The sequence below is a fragment of the Schistocerca cancellata genome, chromosome 8 (genome assembly GCF_023864275.1).
Source record: "Schistocerca cancellata isolate TAMUIC-IGC-003103 chromosome 8, iqSchCanc2.1, whole genome shotgun sequence".
Lineage (NCBI taxonomy): Eukaryota > Metazoa > Arthropoda > Insecta > Orthoptera > Acrididae > Schistocerca > Schistocerca cancellata.
Genome location: NC_064633.1, coordinates 181938758 through 181964019, shown reverse-complemented (window position 1 = coordinate 181964019; position 25262 = coordinate 181938758). Strand labels below are relative to the sequence as shown.

Sequence of the window (25262 nt, the reverse complement as noted above, 5' to 3'; positions counted from 1 at the left end):
AACACCACATCTGAATCTCACCATGGATCTAGTGGATTATTTTTTTAAGGCAAAGATAAATGATCATTTACGTCTCAGGGTAAGAGAAACAGGAGCAAAAATAACTGAGTATGAAAGAAATGGTGGCAGTACAATCATCTTCAAAACTCCTTCTGTAGATACATTTCAACTTCAGTTGTGACTTTCCCATACCTTCTTTCACTTCCTAACAACTCTCCATCTCCAGACAACTAAACTGCATATCAAACAATCTTTCATACATGTTTGCAAGATTTGCATCATTCTTTGATAAGGTGTCCTACTTTTTTTGTGGTTGTTTGATGAGTAAGTGCAAGACTAAAAGAACAAACGTCTGAGGTCTGGTCCCTAGTCAGCCATAGGACTTTTCCTGTCGCACATCATCACTTTCACATATACACTTACTTGCTTCGGTGAATAATATGAAGGGCACCACGATTCAGAGTACATGTTAAATTTTAGGTCTCCCGATAATTGTCTGGCCAACTTCTAAGGTATGAGGAAGGAAAACCATACCACATCCAACAGAAACATAACTAACAGTGGAGTGTTAAAACTGGACTTTTCATATACAATAATAGCTTCGTCTTAGGACACTAAACAATAATATAGATATATCAGCATAACACAAGGAAAAACATGTTATATATACAGACACAAATGTATAAATGTGTGTTTAATGCCTATAGGAAAGTTGGTCAGCCACAGTGTTACTGAAGGAATGCTCTCAGCATCTGACTGAAATGACTTAGGAAAACCCACAAATCAGGATGCCTAATGGAGCATGAACCTCCATCCTCTCAAAGAGGTGGTCAGTGTCTTAATAAAGGCACTACCTCCTTTGGTTTACATCTAGTGAACAATGTTCTATTCCTTATATACATTTTAAATAAGTTAGCTTGACAGCACGAAAAACAGTTATATACTGTTCACTTACTCTCTTTGGGTTGAGGACGGTTATTCACAGTTTTTTATTATTATTAATAATAAAAGGACAAAATTATGATTATTAATGAAAATATTAACAGAAATTCAAGTTCAACTGTTTTATGGAAAAGTAGGCAGGGTATATACAAACCATCAGTTTCACTTTTGATAATGTGGGGGTTAAGTCATTAAATAACTCTATGAAATACAATGCAGAATGAAAAATCAGTAAAGAAAACACAAGTAAAGATATGGCATATGAATGGGTGAAATGGCCACAAAATGAAGACAAATGACGGATGAACAGTAAAATACAGACCAGCATGCATGTGAGTCACTACACTGAAACAGGAGGCTGTCCAGCCAATCCATGCCAACAGGCATGGCCTTGTTCATAATAGTTCACAAATCTGCATAAAATATCATTAATGATGGTCTTGGTACTAGGAACAAGTACAACTGACGGGCACAATGGTAACTGCCCAAAGACAATTGTGCACAGCAGACAATATCTCAAAACAGCTTGGACCATTATGTACCTGGTGCTGATCCTTAGAAGAGAATTATGACATGATACGTGTCCTGGATGCACCATTATAAACCAGGTAGTAAGATGTATTGATTGGAAGGACCAATCGTGTTCAGTCAAGAAACAATTAAGAACACAGGCACATAGTTTGCAACTCATGCTTATGATCTTTTGGAATGATAAATGTAAAACTGATATCACCCAAAGATTGATTTTAACACATTATTGCCTTCCTCGGATTTTTGCACTAACTATTTGGTCAGTTGTAGAAGCCCTAAGAATTTATTGTAAACTTAGAACAATGTTACAATTTGACACTTTTTTTTTTTACTTACAAAAATCATTGGCAGTGGTGAAAGAAACAAATGTCAGAAAAAAATCACAAGGCTGGGCATGGATCGAACATGATATCACTGAACTTTGTAAAGCAGCACTTACCCACAATTGTTATGTTAAAGGCCCTATATTAGTACATATCCAGAATAAGGACCAAACGGTGACCAGCCATCACTGTAATGACATGTTGGCAATGTCGCTAAGTTTCCTATACAATCAAAACACTCCTTCCTTCCAACTATTTTTAAGGAGGTGGGGGTGGGGGGTGGGGGAATGTAATAGAAAGTAGGGGGACCTAATATGTTGCAAAACCTGCAAGAGCGCCAAAAAACAAGGTATCAACGATTTTATTAATTATTCTTGTAAGAGAAGAATTATTTTCAACACACTATAGATGCGCAGGACCAAGAATGCCTTGTGCATAATTTAAAAAACTATTTCAGAACATAGGTTTAACTTGACCTATACGTGCAACAATACTATTTTAAATATACAAAAGCATCTCTAAAGAAAGTAACAGTTCTAAATACAGATAAGAACCACCTACTTACCATAAGACAGCACACCGACTTACAGAATCCACCCATTTTTAGTGTATAGTCCAGGGTATTCTACCAACAACAATAAGAGAAGGATAGACTGCTACACACCACATAGCCGAGACATTGAGTTTCAGACGGGCACAACAAAAGGACTGGTATCCATTTAAGATTTCAACCAAAGGCCTTCTTCTGCAGTAGAAAACACACACACACACACACACACACACACACACACACACACACACACACACACACGAACACTGTCTCCATACTGCGTCACAATTGTGTCGGATTTGTGCAAGAATTAGGTGTGGGTGATAGGGATAAGGGGGAGGCACGAAGTGGGGAGAAGGAGGGATAGCAGGATAGGGGTGAGGGAATGTGCTTGTGGGAACATGCATGGGACATGGTGTGGACAGAGTAGGGGTGCTTGGTGCAGCTGGGCAATTTGAGAAGGGGAGTGGTGATTGGAGGCAGAGCAGAAATGAGGAGAAAAAGAGAACGGGAAAAGAACTAGTGGGTGTGTTGGTGGAATAGAAGGTTGTGTTGTGCTGGAGTTGGGGTAGCAGGGAAAGGGATAGAAAAGTGGAGGAAAGAGAGTGGAGAAGGTTGAGGGTAGTAGGGTTACGAAAATGTAGGATATATTACTGGGAGAGTTCCCATCCGTGCAATTCAGAAAACCTGGTGTTGGTAGGAGGGATACCAATGGTGTGAAGCAGTCACCAACATTAAGCACAATGTGTTGGGCAGCATGTTCAGCAACTCACCACAGTTTGTAGCCATTCATGTGGACAGACAGGTTGTTAGTTGTCATGACCATGTAGAAAGCAGCAAAATGGTTGCAGCTTAATTGTAGATCACATAACTGTTTTCACAGGTAGTCCTGCCTTTGATGGGACAGCAGATGCCTTTGATGGGACAGCAGATGCCTGTGATCAGACTGGTGGGTGGTGGTGGTGGTGGGAGGATGTATGGGACAGGTTTTGCATCTAGGTCTATTGCAGAGTTCTGAACCTTGGGGCAAGGGGTGGGAGCATGTGTGGAGTAGGGATAGACAAGGATATTGAGTATGTTTGATGGGCTGTGGAACACCACTCTGGGAGGGGCGGGAAGGATAATGGGTAGGGTATTCCGTATTTCAGGGTATGACAAGAGGAAGTTGAAAGGCTGGCAAATAATGTGATTAGTTGCTCCAGTCCTGGATGGTACTGAATCACAAGGGAAGTGCTCCTTTGTGGCTGGATGGTAGGTATGTGGGAGATGGTTAGGTAACTGGGGGAGACAAGGCAAGGAAGATTTATTTTGGTATAAGGTAGGTAGAAACCAACTAGAATCCACCACCTTAGTTTTGAACCACAGGGATCATCTGGTGGAGGGAATCTGCCAACTGGCAATGGTAAGAGAATCTAATCCCTCTTCAAATCCTTACACCCATCCAAGAAACCCACCCCCCTCCTCCACACACACACACAAACACACACACAAACACACACAAACACACACACACACACACACACACACCTCTTCCTGCACTCCTGCCCTCTACTGCTTCCTTAAAGTTCATACACTCAACCACCCAGGATGCCCCATTGTGGCCACTAAATGTAACCCCCACAGAGAGACCTTCTGCTTTAATGACTAACACTTTCAGCCTATTACCTGTATATATCAGACATCAACTATTTCTTACCACATGGTGCTCTGCTTGTCACTGTTGATGTCATTTCCTTCCACATGAACTTCCCCTACACCCATGGCCTTCACACTTCTGAACACAGCCTTTCTCAATGTCCAACTGACTATGAACCTGCAACCTCCTACCTAGTCACCACGACCAATCATTCACAATTACTTCTCATTTAAAAGCATGACTGACAAAAAAATCTGTGGCACAACAATGTGTAACCACAGGCACCATCCTATGCCAACCTATTCACGAGCCATCCACATGAATTCTTCCTCATCACCCAGAACCCCAAACCCTCAACTGGTTCAGATTCACTGATGACATCACCTGGTTCTGGACCTAGCGTGAGGATATCCTGTCCACATTCCTCCAGAATCTCAACACCTTCTCTCCCATATGCTGCATCTGGTCCTCCTCACCCAACAAGACACCTTCCTCGATATTTACCATCTGAAGGATAGCAACATTAGTGCCTCATCTATATCAAACCTACCAACCACCAGCAACATCTAAGCTTCGACAGCTGTCACACATTCCATACATAGAAGTCCCTTCCATACAGCCTAGTTACCCATGGCCATTGTATCTGTAGTGACGAGCATTCCCTCTCGAAATATAGCAAGGGTCTCTCAGAATGAATTACCCTCCAAATCTCGTGCAGAAAGAGCTCAACCATGCCTTGTCTCTCCAGTCACCTACCCTCTGTCTGGCCACGAAGAAGCACTTCCCTCCTGACTCAGTACAATCGAGGACTGGAGCAACTAATCACCTTTTTTGCCAGGGTTTCGATTACCTCTTGCCATGCCCTGAAATGAGGAATATCCTAACCGTTATCCTTCCCACCCCTCCAAGGGTGGTGTTCCACAGTGCACCAAACCTTCACAGTCCTTGTCCATCCATACTCCACCCCTGCTCCCAACCCCTTGCCTAATGGTCCATATCCCCGCAATAGACTTACATGCAACACCTGTCCCATACATTCTCCCACCATCACCTACTCCAGCCCAGTACAAACATAGCCTATTCTACCAAAGGCAAGACTACCTGTGAAAGCAGTCGTGTGGTCTATAAATTAAGCTGCAACCACTGTGCTGCTTTCTACAGCAACATGACAACTAACAAGCCCTCTGTCTGCTTGAATGGCCACTAACAACTGGCCAAGAGACAGCTGGATCACGCAACTGGTGAACATGTTGCCCAACAATGTCCTTAATGTCGATGATCTGTTCACAGTGTGCACCATCTGGATCCATCCTACAACACCAGTTTTTCTTAACTGGACAGGTGGGAACTCTCCCTGCAATATATCCTACATTCACGTAACCTCCTGGCCCCATCTTTCACTAGTCCCAGCTCTCCACCTCCCCGTCCCCTTCCTTGTCCCCATCCAGCACAACACAGCCTTCTATTATGCCAACACATCCCCTAGTCTTTCTCTACTTCTTTTGTTTTCCGCTCCCCCCCCCCCCCCCCCCCGAACCACCAAATCTCTTGACTGTACCTAACAGCCCTACCCTTTCCCCACCACATCACTGAATGCTCCCATAAGTAGCTCTGCATATTCCCCCATCCCTAACCCAGTATCCCCGGTATGCCCCACTGACTCCTTACCCTCACACCCACATCAGACTGCTGCTCTTGTCAGGTTCAATTACGATGCAGCTCGGCCACAGCAGCCAGAGACAGTGGTTATGTGCTTTTGAAAGTTCCAATGTATAGCAGTATTTTCATTGTGTTTGTCAGCAACTCAACGTCTCCTGTATAAGATACACTGTGTGATCAAAAGTATCCAGATACCTGTCTGAAAATGACTAACAAGTTCGTGGCACCCTCCATCGGTATTTCTGGAATTCAATATGGTGTTGGCCAAGCCTTAGCCTTGATGACAGCTTCCACTCTCGCAGGTATATGATCAATCAGGTGCTGGAAGGTTTCTTGGAGAATGGCAGCCCATTCTTCATGGAATGCTGCACTGAGGAGAGGTATCAATGACGACTGGTGAGGCCTGGCACACAGTTGATGTTCCAAAACATCCCAAAGGTGTTCTATAGGATTCAGGTCAAGAATCTGTGCAAGCCAGTACATTACAGGGATGTTATTGTCATGTATCTATGCCGCCGTAGGCCGTGCATTATGAACAGGCGCTCGATCGTATCGAAAGACGCAGTTACCATCACTGAATTGCTATTCAACAGTGGGAAGCAAGAAGGTGCTTAAAACATCAATGTAGGCCTGTGCTGTGATAGTGCCACGCAAAACAACAAGGGGTACAAGCCCCCTCCATGAAAAACACTACCACACCATAAACCATTGCTTCTGAGTTTTACTGTTGGCACTACACACGCTGGCAGATGACGTTCACCGAGTATTTGCCACACCCACACCTTGCCGTTGGATGACCACTTAGTGGTCCGTGATTTGTCACTCAAAACAACAATTTTCCACTGTTCAATCATCTAATGTTTATGCTCCTTACACCACGTGAGGCAACGTTTGGCATTTACCGTCGTGATGTGTGGCTTATGAGCAGCTACTCGACCATGAAATTCAAGTTTTCTCACCTCCCGCCTAACTGTCATAGTACTTGCAGTGGATCCTTACACAGTCTAGAATTCCTGTGTGATTGTCTGGATTGATGTCTTCCTATTACATGTTACGAACCTCCTCAACTGTCGACAGTCTCTGTCAGTCAATAAACGAGGTCGGCCTGTATGCTTTGGTGCTGTATGTGTCCCTTCACACTTGCACTTCACTATCACATCGGAAGCAGTGGACCTACGTATGTTTAGGGATGTGGAAATCTCGCGTACAGACGTATGGCACAAGTGACTCCCAATCAGCTGACCACATTCGAAGGCCATGAGATTCGCGGAGCACCCCATTCTGCTCTCTCACAATGTCTAATGACTACTGAGGTCGCTGATATGGAGTACCTGGAGTAGGTGGCAGCACAATGCACCTAATATGAAACAGTTATGTTTTTGGGGGTGTCAGGATACTTTTGATCACACGGTTTAAGTAGCACTCTGTCCTTTTCATAGTTTGTCCTTTTTAATGTATGTATTATTCAACAGCTGTCTGATACATGAACTTTAAGTGGTTTTAAGAGTGTTTTAAAAGTTCAGTTATAGTTCGGTTTAACTGACCCTAAAAGTAAAAAATCTTTGGAATTCAGAAACATGATTTGGTCGTTGGAAATTTTTTTACGTCAAGAAGGTATTAGAGCATTTTTACACATGTGGTTCCTTCTTGTGGCTCTCTTAGATTATAGGGCGATTTCTAGTGTTTCAGTTTTCTTTTGAGCTATATTATTTACAGTTATTCAACTTCATCCTTATGTAGCCACTTGACCACCATCTTTTGCATGTGGAGTTTCTTTTGTACGTGGAGTTTCATTATGAAGTGAATAATAAGAAAATCAAGTCATTTTGCAATACTGAAATTTGAATTACTGACTTATCTGAAATATAACGCGTACACCAACATATAACCATACCCATTTAAAATTTGTAAATCTATATCTATTTTTACTTTTCCCTTGTATGTTCCAGACCTGAAATATACAGAAAATTCAGTATCTGTGAAGCAGCAATAGGCAACCACATACACAAATTAATTATGTTAATAGCGTGTAAACTGGTTCATTCAACATCACTGATATGTTGTGCAAATGCCATGTGCAACTATCTTTTTTACATTTTACAAAGTTATGAGTTTTATGAAATTAAGTTGTACACATTAACAAACATCAAATTCTAAAAACAAGACTGATTTGAATACCATAATACTTTAACTAGGAGTAGTCTTATTAGTGACTGTGCGCAGTCCTTCCTTCTTGGTCTGAAAACCACTCACTCTGTCTGTCGTTCGGAGATCAACTACGCGTATCACAATGCAAGTTTGCATTTTTTGCACCTCATAATTATTTCAAATGTCAGAAATAAATTCCACAGCCACAATTAATACATACCCAAGCCACTGCCATCATACAACAATACAATAATGACCAAACCATGACTTTAAGTAGCTCTTGGAACATAAGTTTCTTTATTTGACGATGAGAGTTAAGTGCTGCAGGAAATGAAATCAGTATAAAAAGGAGTTTGCTTACCAACCACTCTTGCAACCCATTCTAAAATACTGGTCAAGTGTGTGGGACCCGTACGAAACAGAACTAACACTGGGTATTGAACATATACAGAGGTGGTCATGACCTTAATCAGAACTTCTGTGAACAGCTCTGAATTTCTCTGGTGGTGGTGGTGGATGTTTCCACTGTTGACTTTGCCACTTGCCCTCAGGATGTCAGAATTCTGTCAGACAGAAGTATCCCGTTGCACAATACATCTGCCTCCACACTGTCAGTCAGACAAAGGTTAAGATTCAGCGATTCGGTTGGACACTGCAACATCCTCCTTACAGCCCAGATCATTCACCTTGTGATTTTCACATATTTCCTGACCTGAACTGTGGATGTCAATTCCAGTTAAATGAGGTGGTGCAAGATTGGATGCCGTTGTGGATCTGTCAGCCACCAACCACATTCTATGAAACAGAAATTGATCATCTCGTCCCCCGGTGAGATACCTATCTTAACACAAGTAATGGTTACTTTTGAATGGAACCATTCCATGGTCCCATTGTGCCAGGTTTTTGGTTTTCATTTGTGCCCCCATACAGTTTATGCAGATGAAACTTCTTGGCAGATTAAAACTGTCTGCTGGACCGAGACTCAAACTCGAGACCTTTGCCTTTGGCGGGCAAGTGCTCTACCACTGAATACCCAAGCATGACTCACGACCTGTCCTCACAGCTTCAATTCCACCAGTACCTCGTCTCCTACCTTCCAAACACAGTTTTAATCTGCCAGGAAGTTTTGTATCAGCACACACTCCACTACAGAGTTCAAATCTCATTCTGGAGTTTATGTAGATGATTGCAGACCAATGGAAGAAACTGATTCTAGAGTTGTCAATACTGTACTGTATTTAAGAACACTCTTTCTAGTTTCAGGGTAATGTACCTTTGTGAGACAAAAAGTAAATTAAGAAAAGTTACAGAGTTTACTAAATTGATACACTCAAGCTGAATTTGTTACAAAAGAATTATGTACAGACAGTGGCAAGGAGTTCCATAATGAAGGTGTACCTAGGTCTGCTAACACAACTGCACTGAAAAATTCCATTTCTGTGCCATATACTCCTAAGGTGAAAGAAGTTTCTGATTGGCATAATAGGATCCTATGCGAAATGGCACATTCATAGCTCTCCTCTGCTAAAAATTTGCTAAAAGCAGTGGGGAGTGGGGCAATTCTAGATGGAACATACTCTCTGAATCAAACTGGTCCCATGGAAACTTAAGGTAAAACTCTGAAAAGGAGAGGCCCCAGTGGTGCAATCGACTTTTTGAAACTATGTACACGACGATGTAGGTTAAGATCCCAGATATAACAAACTGCAGCAATTCACTCTGGTGGGCCCTCGTTTGTGAGTAATTGATCAAAAAACAATTCTTTTTTTTTTGTCAAACAATGGAAAATCCAGGATGGAATGTAACAATACTGGAGAAGGAAAGTTGCTACTCACCATATAGGGGAGATGCCGAGTCACAGATAGGCACAACAAAAAGATTCTCACACGACTGCAGTCTCAGGCAACTGAAGTGAGTGAGTGTGTGTGTGTGTGTGTGTGTGTGTGTGTGTGTGTGTGTGTATTGTTGACAAAGGCCTTAATGGACGAAAGCTATAATTGTGAACATCTTTTTGTAGTGCCTACCTGCGACTCAGCATCTCCGCTACAAGCTGCATAACAACTTTCCTTCTCTAATATTGATTCCTTTTTTTGTGACAGGACAACAGCTTCGCATACAGGAGGTTGTGGGGTCAAATCTCATCAGGTGCAGTAAGTTCTTTTATTTTTAAATCTTTATCGAAATGGCTTTGATTATCATTTTTATTTCATTAACTGACGTAAATGTAATTTTTTTAACTTCATTCCTTTGTCACATAATTTTAATCAATGAAAGTTTCATTTTTTTCTTTATGTCATTCTTTTTTCAATGGGAATTTTTGTGAATATGAATTTAATTATATTTATCTCTTATAATATTCAATTATTTGAAAATTCTGATCAATCAGTTGAAAAAGAAAACACATGAACAAAGATTTCAAGTGAAGAAACAATGACAGGAAGAAAAATGAAAGTAAATGAAGAAGTTCATATTACGATTAAAAATGTGTGACAAAGGAACGGAACTAAAAAATTACATTTAAATCAATTAATTGAATAAAAATGATGATCAAAGTCAATTTGATAGATTTAAAAATTAAAAAAAGCCTTACTGCAACTAATGAGATTCGAACCCACAAGCTCTTGCATGGGAAGCTATTGTCCTATCAGCCATTACACTGCGCAATCGAACTGTATAATGAAGCTTTTTTTAATGCTACTGAGTATCACATGAAATTTCGATTTCCCCCCCCCCCCTTGCAAATGAGGGCCCATCATGATGAATAGCTGCAGTGTGCGATACCTGGGAGCTTAACCTACATCACCGTGTAGACGGTTTCAAAAAGTCAATCAAACTGCTGGGAACCTCTCTCTGTGAGATATTTTTGAAGAAAGAAAGCAGTTTTGACAATCTGAAGATATTTGAGATGGACTAGTATGCATGGATTCTCATGTGAAAATGGAACAAGTTTCAGTGATGCTAAATCTTTAAAAAGATTATGTGGACAGTGTTGTCACAAGTTTCCCCCTGGTATTTCCCTGATTTCCAGACAAGTTTCAGCATTTTTTTCCCTGACAAATTTTGAGATCTCCATGGTAAGTAAAGACATAAGCTGACCAAAAAAAAGACAGACTTATGTATTTCCCCCCCACCCTTGTGAGCAAAAATCATAAGTACTGACAACATCTTTTGTAGTGAACTGCTTTTAGATGGAGAAAGCAAGCCAAATGGTATGTGTGTTTTATTAAGACCACTGTTGATATTCCATTTCTGTAAAGTTCACTCATTTGGTGACAAAAATACGCATTTCCTTAGCGTCACAAGACAGATTTAAAATACCTTCACCGATTTAAGAAATAACCTCAGAAAAAAGTAGGTCTCTTGAAAGAAGTGTATAAAGCAGGGAAGAGTTGTGTAAACAAATACTATAGGTGACTGACAATAAAATGTTGATTCTACTGTGTTCATTATTGTCAGTTATTACCCACTGTGTTATTTCTATTATTTAAAGTATTGTGTAATTTTTCTATCGAGAAATATATGAGTATATAGCGTACAAACCGCCAGCGACTGCCACAATTTTCTTCTTCTTGTCGTCCATACTTTCTGATATGTAAACTACTTTTGAAGTGCCAAAATGTACTACAGGAAATAAAATTTCTATAAAACACCACACTGTACAATGCACTTGCGGTGAGACAGTCACAATTCCTGAAATCCATCGCCTGTGGTTCCTGGCCTGCCGAGGAGCACCCCGGTCCTGAGTCCATGGATAAAGCACGAAAATCCACTGCATTATGTGACACACAAAGAGACCCAGCCTGCAGGCAGATCGGTGAGACTAGATCCAATGGGCACAGCCTCCACATTTAGTGGGAAATGATGCACTTCAGATCAGCAGGCCCAATCTGTTAGAGATACCCGCAGAAATGGCCTGCGGTTTTGGCCCGTTGCAGGAATCCACTCGTGTGGCCAGCTATCACGTGCCACAGACAGCATGTTGATAAAATGAGACCATGGTTATCAATCCATGCAATAGATAACTTGCACAAATACTCTGAAATCAATACTAATGAGGATAGATAGCAACTCACTGGAAAGATGATCACTGAGCCGCAGCAAACAAGCACGTAGAAAAGACAATGACTCTCACAACTAAATTTTCAGCCATAGCTTTTGTCGAAAAACGAGAATGGACACTTTCACACAAACACTAATCACGCACACATGACTACCGTCTCCGGCTGCTGCATCAACAATCTCTGAGAATGAGATACAAACAAACCACTCCTCATGCCTCTCATTCACAGGTACTAAGCTAGCAGCACGAAGTGGTGGCAACACTGACTGCAAGCTGAGTGCAGTGGTAGGAAGGGAGAAGCAGCAAGAAAGAGAGTAGGGAAGCGGTGCATGTTCTCAGTTAAGCCCAGCCAGTGACAATGCACGATATCTCAGTAGACAAACCATTTCATCAACTGAGACAAAAAATGAGATTTTTTCCATTGTCCCCCCCCCCCTCCCTCCCGTTGTCCCTGGCACATTTGAAAGTCCCCAATATTCCCTGATGGTTTCAATGTCTATGGGTAGAAAGTTTATTTTCCTGAAAAAATGTGAGTTTCTGTATGCAGTGATGTAAATTCAGCTGTAAACAAGCATTGACTCAAAGAGACTAAAAGGGTTGATTAGGTCAGACATAAAAAGGAAGAGTATGTGAGTACATTGATTTTGAAGAGGACAGTCACAAGTATAATACGAACCAAAATGTAGATGTAAGTAACAAGAAGAATAGCAAAAATTTGTATGACACTGTGGGACAAGAAAAGAGCAACTTGGAAGCAAGAAATTAAGACAACTTACGTGAACAGCAAAATTTTAAGAAACCATCAAGTTACTGTGAAGACCACATTCATCAACCAAGAATAATTATTCTTTGTGAGACTCCAAGGAATTATAAAGAAGCAATGCAATAAGAAATTTATAAAGAATGAAAGACAGTTATGAAGGAAGAAATGAATTCCCCAAAGAAAAATAAATTATGGTAACTAGTTTGAAACTTGCCCGCGAAAGGCAAAGGTCCCGAGTTCGAGTCTCAGTCGGGCACACAGTTTTAATCTGCCAGGAAGTTTCATATCAGCGCACACTCTGCTGCAGAGTGAAAATCTCATTCAGGTAACTAGTTTGTTTATTCTGAGACAAATATATTTATTATAAGATGGTTGAAAATTGATAGGTTTTGCTACAAAATTAAATGCAAATAATGAAGTGGTTCAATGTAAGGCTTAACTTGTGGCAGAAGAAGTCACTCAACGACCTATAGTAAATTAGGTTGATACATTTAGCTCTATAACAATATCTGAGATGATGACAGCCCTGCCGAGTGCTGCAATTCAATGTGACGAAATAATTTAATTGGATAGATAAAAAATCTACACACCAAGTGGCGGTAGAACATACACATCCCGTGCGGTAAGTCTCCCCTGACCTGCAGTTCTGAGTGACTTTCCCGAAATCTATCCCTCTTCCTAGACCTCTCCCTTCCTTTTCCTTCACCCCTCTTCCTTCCCCTTCAACCCTTCTGCCTGAAGGAGGAGTCACAGGCTCTGAAAGCCTGCCAAATTAGAACCTCCTTTTACGTGTGTGTTCTGCTGCCACTTAGTGAATAGATTTTTTTATCTATCCAATTAAATTACTCCGTCAAAAATTGATTTTTTTCGTTGGTAAATTCAATATGGTGGGTGTATAAGGCAATTTGATGTGATGAATTCATTTCTCAATGGCATTTTGGAGGAGGAAATTAACATGTATCAATGAAAGGGTTGTGATGATGCTAAAGGACGTGAATGTGAATTGCTACAGTCTGCACACTTTGAGGCAGGCCTTGTTAAATTTCTTAATGAATGTAGTTTACGGGAGAGACATTCATGTCAATGTATGTTCTACAGTGAAAACCTGGTGGCGTTGAATGTGGATCTGTTATGGGCTCTACTGATGCAACAACTAAATTTAATGATCAGCTGGGTAAATGCTTTCAGATCATTGTAGATTACTTGCTGGGCTTACAAACCAAATTGTCCGTGTAAGTGAAGAGAATTTTAGAAATATGGTGCAACTGGATGTGAAACAATTATCTTTACCACTTGAGCCAGTATGAATACTGGGTGGCATTAAGTTTGAGAATAATGAAAACTGCCATACCGAAGCTTACAGTGATGCTAATCATGGTGGGGACAAATGCACAAGGTGATCAACAAATGGTATTCTACTCAAATATCACCAATGTACATATTAATATTCACTGAAGAATATGACTCAAAATTATAGAAACACTCTGTTGTGCTTTGGATGTTTGTTTGGTTTATCAGTATTGTCATATTGATGAGGTTTTAAAATACATGTTTTATTTTGAAAATGGCCTTTGCTGTTTTACCAATATTTACAAAATAAGCTTCATGTCACATCTGAAAGCTCACTGCCTTAGTTATGTGTTAAGAGGCCTGTGTCCACTAGTAACTAAAAACTAAACTTATGCATGGGCAGCAGGGTCTGAGCAAGCACACATTAGCAAGGGTTCACTGATTATTGGGAGCTCCAACATTAGGCACTTTACAAAGCCCGTTAGGAAATAGCTTCAGCGCCAGAAAGCAAGCCAATGTGCACCTGGTATGCCTGCCATGATGTAGAGGAGCCCTTGACTGTGATTATTGAGCATGCAGGTGGAGTTGCCTGCAAGTTGTGGCTCATGTCAGCACCAACAATGCATTGCACGGGTTCTGGAGCAATTTTCAGTTCATATAGGTAGCTGGCAGAAGTGGTGAAAGCTGCTGGCCTCAGATTCAGGGTTCAAGCAGAGCTTGCAATTTGCACCATTGTTCCCAGAGTTGATTGGGGTGCTTCGGTTTGGAGCTGAGTGGACGGTCTCAACTGAAGGCATCAGCAATTCTGTGATGGTCTTGGGTGCAGATTTCTGGACCTGCGTTTTTGGGTGGGGAATTGTAGGACCCTCTTTGATACATCAGGGGTACGCTCCACAAAGGAAGCAGAGTGATGCTGGAGTGCACTTGTTTTTACTAGACAGTTAATTTGAGTAGTTCAAGGTACTCCAATGAACATTTGCCAATCAATAAAGAGTCAGCAACATCAGAAGCATTCAGAATAACGACACTATGAGTGAAAAAATTATGAGTAAGCTGTGCAAGTACTCATAACACAGTTCCAGAATTTACTACACTCCAGGAAAGTTCTAGCACTGAAATTATTCTTGGGACAGAGAGCTGACTGAAACCTGAAGTTGAAAGCTCTGAGATATTTAGCAAGTCATGGAACACATATTGGTAAAACAGATTAGATGCCTTGGAGGGGGTGGGGGGTGTTCATTGCAGCTAATAAAAATATCTGCTCTATTGATGTAGAAGTTGAATGTGTCAGCGAAGTTATTTGGTCGCATATAACAGGTCTAGGTGAAACCAAATTAATCGTTGGATGTTTTCACTGGCCACCCAATCCCGTTGTGACAGTTCTACTAGAGCCATTCAGAAAAAGTTTAGTCATGCAATACTAATGGTTCAAATGGCTCTCAGCACTATGGGACTTAACATCCGAGGTCATCAGTCCCCTAGAACTTAGAACTACTTAAACCTAACTAACCTAAGGACATCACACACATCCATGCCCAAGGCAGAATTTGAACCTGCGACCGTAGCGGTGGCGCCGTTCCAGACTGAAGCGCCTAGAACCGTTCGGCCACACCAGCCAGCCATCCAATACTAGCTGAAGACAATTTCACCCTGCAGAATATACTGGGACTTCCATGGATTCGCAGCAGGGAATACAGACTGACAGTCTTGCAAAGTGCTATTTAACATATTTTTCGAAAACCGTTTTGAGCAGCTAGTTTGGCAACCCACACACATCAGAAATATCTTACATATTGCAGCTACAAACAAGCCAGAGTTTACGGACGGTGTCAGTATAGAGACAGGGATTAGTGATCATATCATACCCCCTATGGTTACAAAAGTTATAAATCAGTCAAGAAGGGTAGGAGAGTGTTTCTCCTAGAAACAGAAGATAAGCAGTTGTTAGCATCTCACTTATATAATGAATTGACATCATGTAGTTCCTAAGATGGACATAGAGGAATTATGGGCAAAGATTAAATAGATTGTAATTGTGGTCTAGACAAGAATGTGTCCAATAAATGGATTAATGACAGAAAAAACCAATCATGGTTTAACAAATAAATTTGGAAAATGCTGAAGAAGCAAGGCTGTTGCACTCTCAGCTCGAAAGAGAACACGCAAATGACAACAGGCAATGGTTAGTACAGATTTGTGCATCTGTGAAAAAATCATGTACGAAGCGTACAATTACAACTGTCATATAAGATATGGCCGAGAAAATTCTGGTCCTATGTAAAGTCACTAAACAGGTCTAAAGCTTCCATCCAGTTACACTTTGACCAGTCTGCTGTAAGACAGCAAAATAAAGTCAAAGTTTTAAACTTTGCAATTAATGCAGGAGAATCATACAAACATACTATCGTTTGACCATCAAACAGCCGCCCGCTTGCATGTAATAGTAATGGAATCCTTTTACTAGGAGTACTTTACGCCACTGGTCTCTTACGTAGCTCGCATTTATCACAAATCTCTCACCCAGTGCAAAGTCACATATCACTGGAATGAAGTGCAGGTGAGTCCTGTGTATAAGAAGGTTGAATGAATGATCGCACAAATCCTTAACTCTGGTTTGCTGCAGAATTCTTGAACGTAGTCTCAATTCGAATATAACAAAATTCCTTGAGACCGGGAAGCTCATGTCCACAAATTGGCATGGTTTTAGAAAGCATCATTTGCTCAGCTTGCCCTTTTCTCACATGATATACTACAAACTACAGAAGAAGGGCAACAGATAGATTACATATTTCTAGATTTCCAAAAAGCATTTGATACGGTGGCCCATTGCAGACTGTTAAAGGAAGAACGAGCATATGGAATAGGTTCATAGGGATGTGAGTGGCTAGAAAACTTCTTAAGTAGTATGTTGTCTCAGCGACGTGTGTTCATCAGAGATAAGGGTATCTCCAAGAGTGGCCCAGTGAAGTGTGATAGGGCCACTATTATTTTCTATAAACACGAATGATATGGCAGACATGGTGAGCAGCAATCTACAGTTGTTTGCTGATGATGCTGTGGTGTACAGGAATGTGTCAAAGATGAGTGACTGTACGAGGATATGAGGTAACTTAAAACAAAATTTCTAGTTGGCGTGATGAATGGCAGCTAGCTCTAAACATAGAAAAAAGTAAGTTAATGCGGAAGAGTAGGAAAAACAAAATTATAATGTTCACATATAGTATTAGTAGTGTCCTGCTTGACACAGTCACATCATTTAAATATCTGGGCATAATGCTGCAAAGAGATATGAAATGGAACGAGTATGTGCATATTGTGGTAGGGAAGGAAAGTGGTTGACCGGTTTACTGGGAACTTTTTTTAAAAAAGTGTGCTTCATCTGCACAGAAGACCACACATTGGACACTAGTGTGAGCTAATATTGAGTACTGCTCAAGGTTCGGGATGTGCATCAGGTTCTGATTAAAGGAAGACATCTAAGCAATTCAGAGGTGAACTATCAGATTTGTTACCAGTAGGTTCAATCGATGTACAAGGTTTATGCAGTTGTTTTGGGAACTCACATGGGAATACGATGGCGATGTTATTTTCAAGGAATATTACTGAGAAAATTTAGAGAATCAGCTTTTGAAGCTAATTGCAGAACAATTCTATTGCCACCAACACACATTCCACATAAGAACCACAAAGATATGAGAAATTAGGGCTCATACAGGGGCATGTAAAAAGTCCTTTTTCCTTCACACTATCTGCAAATGGAACAGGAAAGGACACGATCAGTAGTGCCACATACCGTACGGTGGCTTGTGGAGTATGTATACAGACATAGTTATCCTTAAAAAGTGTTATGCACAGATATTTGTATGAGTCAACTGATTCAATTTTTTTTTTTTTTTGTAGGGCGCAAAACTGCTATGGTCATTAGCGCCCGGTCCGTGACTTAGGAAACAGTAAAAAACCGAAAATGGAAATAGCAGCAACGGGAACGAAAGTCATAAAATTGGAGAACCTAAAAGCAGAAGGAAGGCGTAAAAATCCTCTACAGAAAGGGGTTGGTTGTCCCCAAAAAAAGCTTCAAATGACTGATGTCATTTCACTGGCACTAATAAATTCGAGAACACGATCGGCTGAGCGCGTGTCATCTGCTAAAATCGACGATATATCAGGCGACAGCTGTAGACGGGAGCGTAACGGATTAAAATAGGGGCACTCAATTAAAAGGTGTCTTACCGCCCACAGCTGAGAGCAGTGGGGACAGAGTGGGGGAGGATCGCCACTTAAAAGACGTCGATGGCTAAAAAGACAGTGCCCTATCCGGAGTCTAGTTAAAATTACCTCCTCCCGACGATGCGTTCGGGAGGAAGAGGTCCAAGCACAAGGAAGAGCTTTCACGTCCCGCAATTTATTATGGGAAAGTGTCGACCAATGTGCGTGCCATAAAAGAACAACACGACGACATAAAACGCTCCGTAGATCAGCGACGGGAATCGATTGAATAGCTGGCCGGAGAAGAGAGATTGCAGCCTTGGCCGCAATATCGGCCGCCTCATTTCCACAGATACCAACGTGTCCTGGAAGCCAGAGGAACGCCACCGAGACGCCCCCAAAGTGGAGCAAGCGCAGACAGTCCTGAATCCGGTGGACCAGAGGGTGCACAGGGTAAAGAGCTTGGAGACTGAGGAGAGAGCTGAGAGAATCTGAGCTAGACTTGGCCACTGTTTCTATGTTTCGATACAGTGTATCGATACGTGGAACTGTTTCAGTGTTTCGGAACGGTTGTGGTTCACTGTTTCGAAACAGTGGTGTTTCATTCCACCCCTGTCTCGGACCAGATTCGATCTCGAGCCAGACCCAGAAACTGTATCGTTGTTTCAAAATAAGGCTGTTTCAGTCCACCTGTGCCTGGAACGGACTAATTGTATCGAAACAGTGATGTTTCATTCCACTCTGTGTCGGACGAGATTCGGGCTCGGCACAGGTACTGAAACACAACAAACCACTTCATGAAACTCTTTCAAGAGTGTCGAAATCTTTTTGACAAGCAATAGCATGAAGCTTAAGATATCCGAAAATAAAGCTTCGTTTCTAGCTGACTGTCCTGTTTCGAAATGGCGTAACATCTGCTTTATAAACACTAACCAAACAATAAAACAACGCATACTATTCACAATCAAAATAATAAATATGTGAAAATCATTCAGTTAAATTACACTTTTTTTATAACATACGCTTCTCTGTTCATGTACAGCAATCATATTAACAAACGCAAGTAAGCCCACAACATTTTGAATAAAAAAAGGCGTAGAGTGACAGTTATTAGACATATACATAAATTTGATGTAGGTATAATTTCAAGCAATCTGTTTGACAAATCACTGATAGAGTAATGGTGTACGGGAAGGGCTGGGAAGCATGGAGAATTTATAGTAACGGTTCGAAACAGCTTGAAAGACAAAAAAATTTTCTGTTATATTTTGTTATTTATTCGAATTATTTGGCGTTATTTGTGAGTCTATAGTCACTGTGCCTATTATCCACTATGATTCCCTTTGTGTAGATGGAAATTAGCAGGATGGGTATATTACCCATACTAACGGAATGTGTGTTTCTGTAGTTTGCTCCCACCTCCAGTTCCGTTCGTGGTGATTCTTCTGTCTTCAGCTATGGCTGTCCTCAGCCAATTGAAAAGTATGAAAGTCACGCGACACGAAAGCAGCGCATTTGCTGCAGGAAATACGAAACTGCCAAGACGCCTAAGTGATAGTTTCATACTTTACGCGACACGATTAGCGCTCTCGCACCTCATTTATGTTTATATGGACATACTTATACAGTAGACATTCAAGATGATAAAATGTGTAGGTTTATTAGAACACAAAACACAAACTGTTTCACTGTTTCGAAACAACGTATCGGAACATTACATTGTACTGTTTCATTTGTTTCGAAACAGTTACGTGTTTCAGTTTGCCCATCTCTAATCTGAGCAGATAACGTACTGTATCCGCTGATGGCGGCGGATGTAGTGGACAGCCTGGAGAACAGCGTAAAGCTCCGCAGTATAGACCGAACACTGGTCGGGAAGCCGAAAGTGATTTGGGGTGTCGCCAACAACATAGGCACTCCCTACTGATTCCAATTGTAGTCAGATTATGATATGTTTCTTCGCTTTGCGAAGTGCACAATTTTACATTTCATAACATTTAAATAAAGTTTCCAATCTTTGCTCCACTTGGAAATCTTATCAAAATGTAATTGGATATTCATGCAGCTTCTTTCAAACAGTACTTCTTTATAGAAACTGGATCATCTGCAAAAGTCTACAGTTGCTATAATATTATCCGATTACAACATGGACAGTGAGGGTGCCGGCACATTTCCCTGGGGCATACCCAAAGTTACTTCTACATCTGTCAATCACTCTACATACAAGATAACTTATGTCCTGCCCCCCCCCCCCCTTTTTTTTAATTCTCATCCCAGTACAAATTTTGCTTGATACCCCATCTGATAGTATTTTTGATAATAAGCACAGATGTGATAGAGTCAAATGCTTTCCAGAAATCGAATATACTGCATCACTTGACAGCCTTGATCCAAAGCATTCAGTATGTCATGAGAGAAAGAGAGATCAATGTTCTCAGAATTCTTGTAAATAGGTGAGACCTCTGCTTTCTTCCAATTACTGGGCACAGTATTTTGTTTGAGGGGGTCTACGATAGATTACAGTTGACAGAGGGGCTAATCCAGATGCAAATTAAGGATACAATCTGACAGGGTTTCCATTGGGCCTTGGAGCTTCGTTCAGTTTTAATGATTTCAGCTGTTTCTCAGTGCCACTGACAACACTTATTTCAATCTTTTGAGTGGTACAAGGATTAAACTGGGGCAAATCTAGGTTTTCCTTTGCAACTTGCAAACAGTTATGCGTTTCTCCTATTGCTTTGCTACCCTCAACTTCAGTTCCTGTCTCCTCTCCAAGTGACTGAACGCTAACTTTGGTGCCACAAACTGCCTTCACATACAACAAGAATTTCTTTGGGCTTTGTGAAAGATCATTTGACAATAATCTGTTACAGTAGTCATTGAACGTTTCATGCACTGCTCCCCTGACAGCCAAATGCCTTTTATTTCCCTCTCTATCAGTGGCCCTATGCATTAATTTGGACCTATTATGCAGTAGTCTGTTTCTTTAACCATATAGGGTCCCTCCCATTATGAAGTCTTCTACTGGGTAGACAAGTACCCAGCACATGGTCAAGTATTCTTTTAAACTTGATACATAGTTCCTCTGAATGCTCCTGTACTATGCAAGTTTCTAGTTCTTCGTTCTGATATGGCACTACCACTTTTTTTTTTTTTTAATCTAGTTTGTAACTGGGATAGCTGTACACTTGGAGCATACATTTATTTTACAGAAGAGAACCGTCATTTGTATTCAAACAACTGTTATCAAATCTACAACAAACATGTCCTTTAGTATCTACTGATGGTCTTCCTCTCCTATGACGCACACAACAGATGGGTCCCTCTCAATCTAAGATGTGAGTGACCTGCCATTTCTTTCTAACATTCCTCACCCTAAACCAAACCTCAGAAGTTACAAGAGCTTTACTTTTCTCACAGTCCACCACAATAATCACACATAGGAGCAAAATTAGAGCCCACAAAAAACCCTCAATAAAAGTGATCCCAGAGATTCGTTGGGAAACTTCCAACTATGTGATTTTTCCTTATTTCTGTTCACTGCATGGGTACTACTGAATTCACTGAGGTAAGCAGGTGACAAAACATTGTAGCAAAAGGTAGTAAGTGAAGTATTTAGCAGAAAAGCAACAATTTATTACTAACACAGAAGGAGTATCATTATGTGCTATAACTGACAAAATCACTTATTGTCCTAATTAGTTGACACTACACATTTTACTTCTAGTACCGATTAATTCCTCGACATTGTACATGTTTCTTCTAGTATGGACTGGTTGCAACAACCTACAACCGGGGCATATTTAGATAAGCTGTGTGTCACCTGCGTAACTCCCCCATAAACATCTCAGAGAGCATTCATTTTTGTCTTACAAAAAATTAAAATATTGGGTTTTACATAATTTACTTCAGCACAATATGCTTGTAGATAGTATGTGACGCAGTGAGACTCCTACCTATAAGGAAGGGAGGTAGGATGCATGTACACAGTTCATAGTAGTACCAACAGGGCTATTTGGAAAGTAAGGTGTCATAGGTCGCAAAATGGATATGACAGTGACTATCCGATGAAGCTTTGAACAGATGTGTTGAGCGGTGTGTGCTAGTATGCCTGTTGAACACATGACGTCACGTCACCCTTCACGGTTCTGAGTGTACAATGAGCATGTACAAATGCCTAGAAAGATAGTGTCACCAGCCAAGTACGGGTGGCTGCTGCAAGGTTTCACGCAACCCTATATAACATACCTGTCATGCATTTCCTTTTTCACTACAATTCTTGGTTGCAGACTCTGGGGGGGGGGGGGGGGGGGGGGGGGGGGAGGAGGAGGGGGGGGGGGACAATGAGGGTGCTCCTCTAGCATTTTCGATGGGAAGTGTTTTCGGATCACCCACCTTACAGCACGGTCCTGTCTCCCTCTGATGTTCATCTCTGCTCACATGAACCACTGCTGGCTATTATGACATTCTGGCAGAGATCAGTGTAAAGAAGTGGTGGAAAGCATAAGGAACTGCCTTCTACAATGAAGGTATTGGAAAGTTGGCACAATGTCACAACTAATGTCCAAATTGGAACAGTATGTAGAGAAGTAGATGGAATACGTAGCAATCTGCTGCAAATAAAACATTTCACAACCAATCAGACCTTACTTTCTGAATAGCCCTATTATTTACCACACGCAGAAACATGTTACATAGTTCTTGCTCATATGGAAAGCTTCCTTTAAAATAAATTACTTTTATTCATAAACTTGGTTTCATGACACAAAATTCAGATCACACACACACATAGGTGACTGCCCATTTACAACAGCACAGAAAGCATTATGTATGAGCTGTGAATACTTGTGTGTATAACTATTTTTACAAATGAAACACAAACAGGAACCATTCATTCTGTCCCTTAGAGATGTGCATAAAAAAGTAACAACATGCAACATCAAAATTATGGAAGATGTGCATGGAGCACAAAGCATGTTAATGTGCATGGTGTCAATTTTCCAAATGAACTGAATTGTGTACTAGGGGCACAGCAATATGTTTGTGGTTCTGGAGCCACCAACAGTTTTTATTAGTATGTGCTATGACAGTGTTGAGATAAGAAAAACAGGGCACAACTTTTTTTATATTATAATTTATCTTGCGCAAATTGTGTATAACCAAAAGAATAAAGATACATACTGGAACCCCTTGCATTATTCAACATGGCGCATGTGTAAACATTACGCTTCACTACCTGTCAATTTGTTACCAAAACCAGATTTTTCTGCTTTTAGCATCCATTGGCTTCATGAACTCTCAAGCGAACTGTCACCTCACAACACAACCTAACCTAGACCTCGCACTGTGCTTGTCATCATATCCAATATTTCAGGGGAGAGGATCCAATATGTAACCTTAATATACGGGCCAACTGAATAAGGCTCTGCATCTATTTAAATGCATACTGGAACCTAACACTGACGAATCTATTAATTATTGTTATTATTGTACATCACTTATTGAACTAAACTAGTGACATAATAATAAACAGAAAATTAGAAATTTAATATATTGATTGCTTGGCGAAAGTAATTCCTTGGATGTTTCAAAAGCTGTGAAACATATGGTCGTGTCGTTAACACAAAATCAACACAAACTTCTCCGCTATTTATTTTAAAAATGAAAATGTTAAGTTAAATGCGTCATCGATTACAAATTACGACAAAGACCATATATCCTTTCTCTTGTGATTTGCATATTTAGCTGCCCGTGTGCAGTGAACCTACTATTCGTCTACAATTACATATACATCATGCATGTCGTTCTAAACTAAGCTTCAAACGACTGTGGTAACTTACAGAATATGAGAAATCTTCAGGCCAAGAAGAAACGTTATTTATTTGTTAATAACATTTTCTCCTTCTACTACTGCCCTTCAGAAAAATACTGTCTGATCAAAAATGTTTCTTGACTTTAAGAGACAAATACTTCCGAGATAAAAATATAGTCTTGATTGCGTACATTTTTATTTGAAAATAAAATCCTCCGCAAACAAGACTGTAATTTTCTCTCAAATAGTCGTATCTGACACAATGATGGAATGGGACAAACACTCCTAGATTACTATATACTGAACAGTAAACGTACCAAGTAATCGCGAAGGTACTTCACTGGATGTATGGTTCTGAAATTGAAAGACAGAACTTCATTAATTATGCTGACAATTGTAAATGCAATGAACGTAATTAATACATGAACTGACAAAGCAGAGAACTGCTACTTCTGTATTTCATTATTAAGTCCAGCAGTATTGTTTAATTATGATAGATTATAAGATATATTTTCAATAACAGAATCCAGTTTACTTGTATTGCGCCGCCATTTCAACATCAACGACAAAAATGCCAGTGTGAGTCAGTGGTGCGACTATATGCAAAGACTACAACATTATTATAATTATTATAACCATAATTATTGCTGATGCTTAATAGTAGGAAAATACTGAAAGCTTTTCTTTTGAATAAACAATAATTTCTTATATTGGTATAAATTAAGCAGAGAGCTTTTCATTTTCCTTTACATTGTGAACGTGGATCATCATATCTTTGGAGCCGCATGGCAGTTGGATTCTGATTGGTTGCATTTGTGAAATGCTGTGGTTTCAACGTTCGCGCAGTCTGTTTTAAATGAGTTGAGAAGCTGTGCTGCATTATAGATTTGGGACTGCAGTTAACTTAACGGTTGAAGTACTGAAGCTGTGCATCTAGGAGAGAAATTGACTCTGTTAGGTACCTTCAATTGATTTAGTTCGTGTATCTTGTGATGGCTGCATCTGGAATTAATCATAATGTAGACCAAGAAAATCGCACTGTAAATGCTGTACACATGAGGAAAGAGGAACTTGAAAACCAGCCAAAGAAGAGAACTGTTTTGGGTGTTCTTAACAAGAATGCAGAGAGAATCCGCTGTCAGAAACCTGCAAAACAGGTAATGAACTAAGTATTTTTCCGTTGAAGCTTAATGTTGGTTCGTATTTATTGTCGAAATACCTAGTATTATTATTCCATTTGTAGATATTTCAAAATCTTCTGTTGTGTGGTGTGTAACTTTAAGTGCTGTGTATGTAATTTTTACGGTGGTTCTTTTTTTTTTCTTTTTTCCATGCTTAGACT

The 25262-nt window shown here is 40.4% G+C and overlaps 2 protein-coding genes across 5 annotated transcripts in view; one reads left to right on the top strand and one right to left on the bottom strand.

Annotated features, from left to right (window-relative positions):
• Positions 1-24534, bottom strand: part of LOC126094727 (exosome complex component RRP43-like) — a 117836-nt gene extending 93302 nt beyond the window's left edge. Inside the window, exons 1-2 of one of the 4 annotated variants that reach the window (XM_049909273.1) lie at positions 24456-24534; positions 24238-24274 (exon numbers count right to left, since the gene is read on the bottom strand). In XM_049909273.1, coding sequence (XP_049765230.1) covers positions 24238-24274; positions 24456-24472 — 54 coding nt within the window. In that variant the 5' untranslated portion in view covers positions 24473-24534. Of the gene's footprint in view, positions 1-24237; positions 24275-24352 lie in introns of all 4 variants that reach the window. The other 3 variants (XM_049909272.1, XM_049909275.1, XM_049909271.1) reach the window with 3 other exon arrangements.
• A 176-nt stretch (positions 24535-24710) lies between these two features.
• Positions 24711-25262, top strand: part of LOC126094729 (cyclin-A2) — a 34689-nt gene continuing 34137 nt past the window's right edge. The window contains exon 1 of the mRNA XM_049909277.1: positions 24711-25077. Within this exon, the coding sequence (XP_049765234.1) occupies positions 24913-25077 (165 nt within the window). The 5' untranslated portion in view covers positions 24711-24912. The remainder of the gene's footprint in view (positions 25078-25262) is intronic.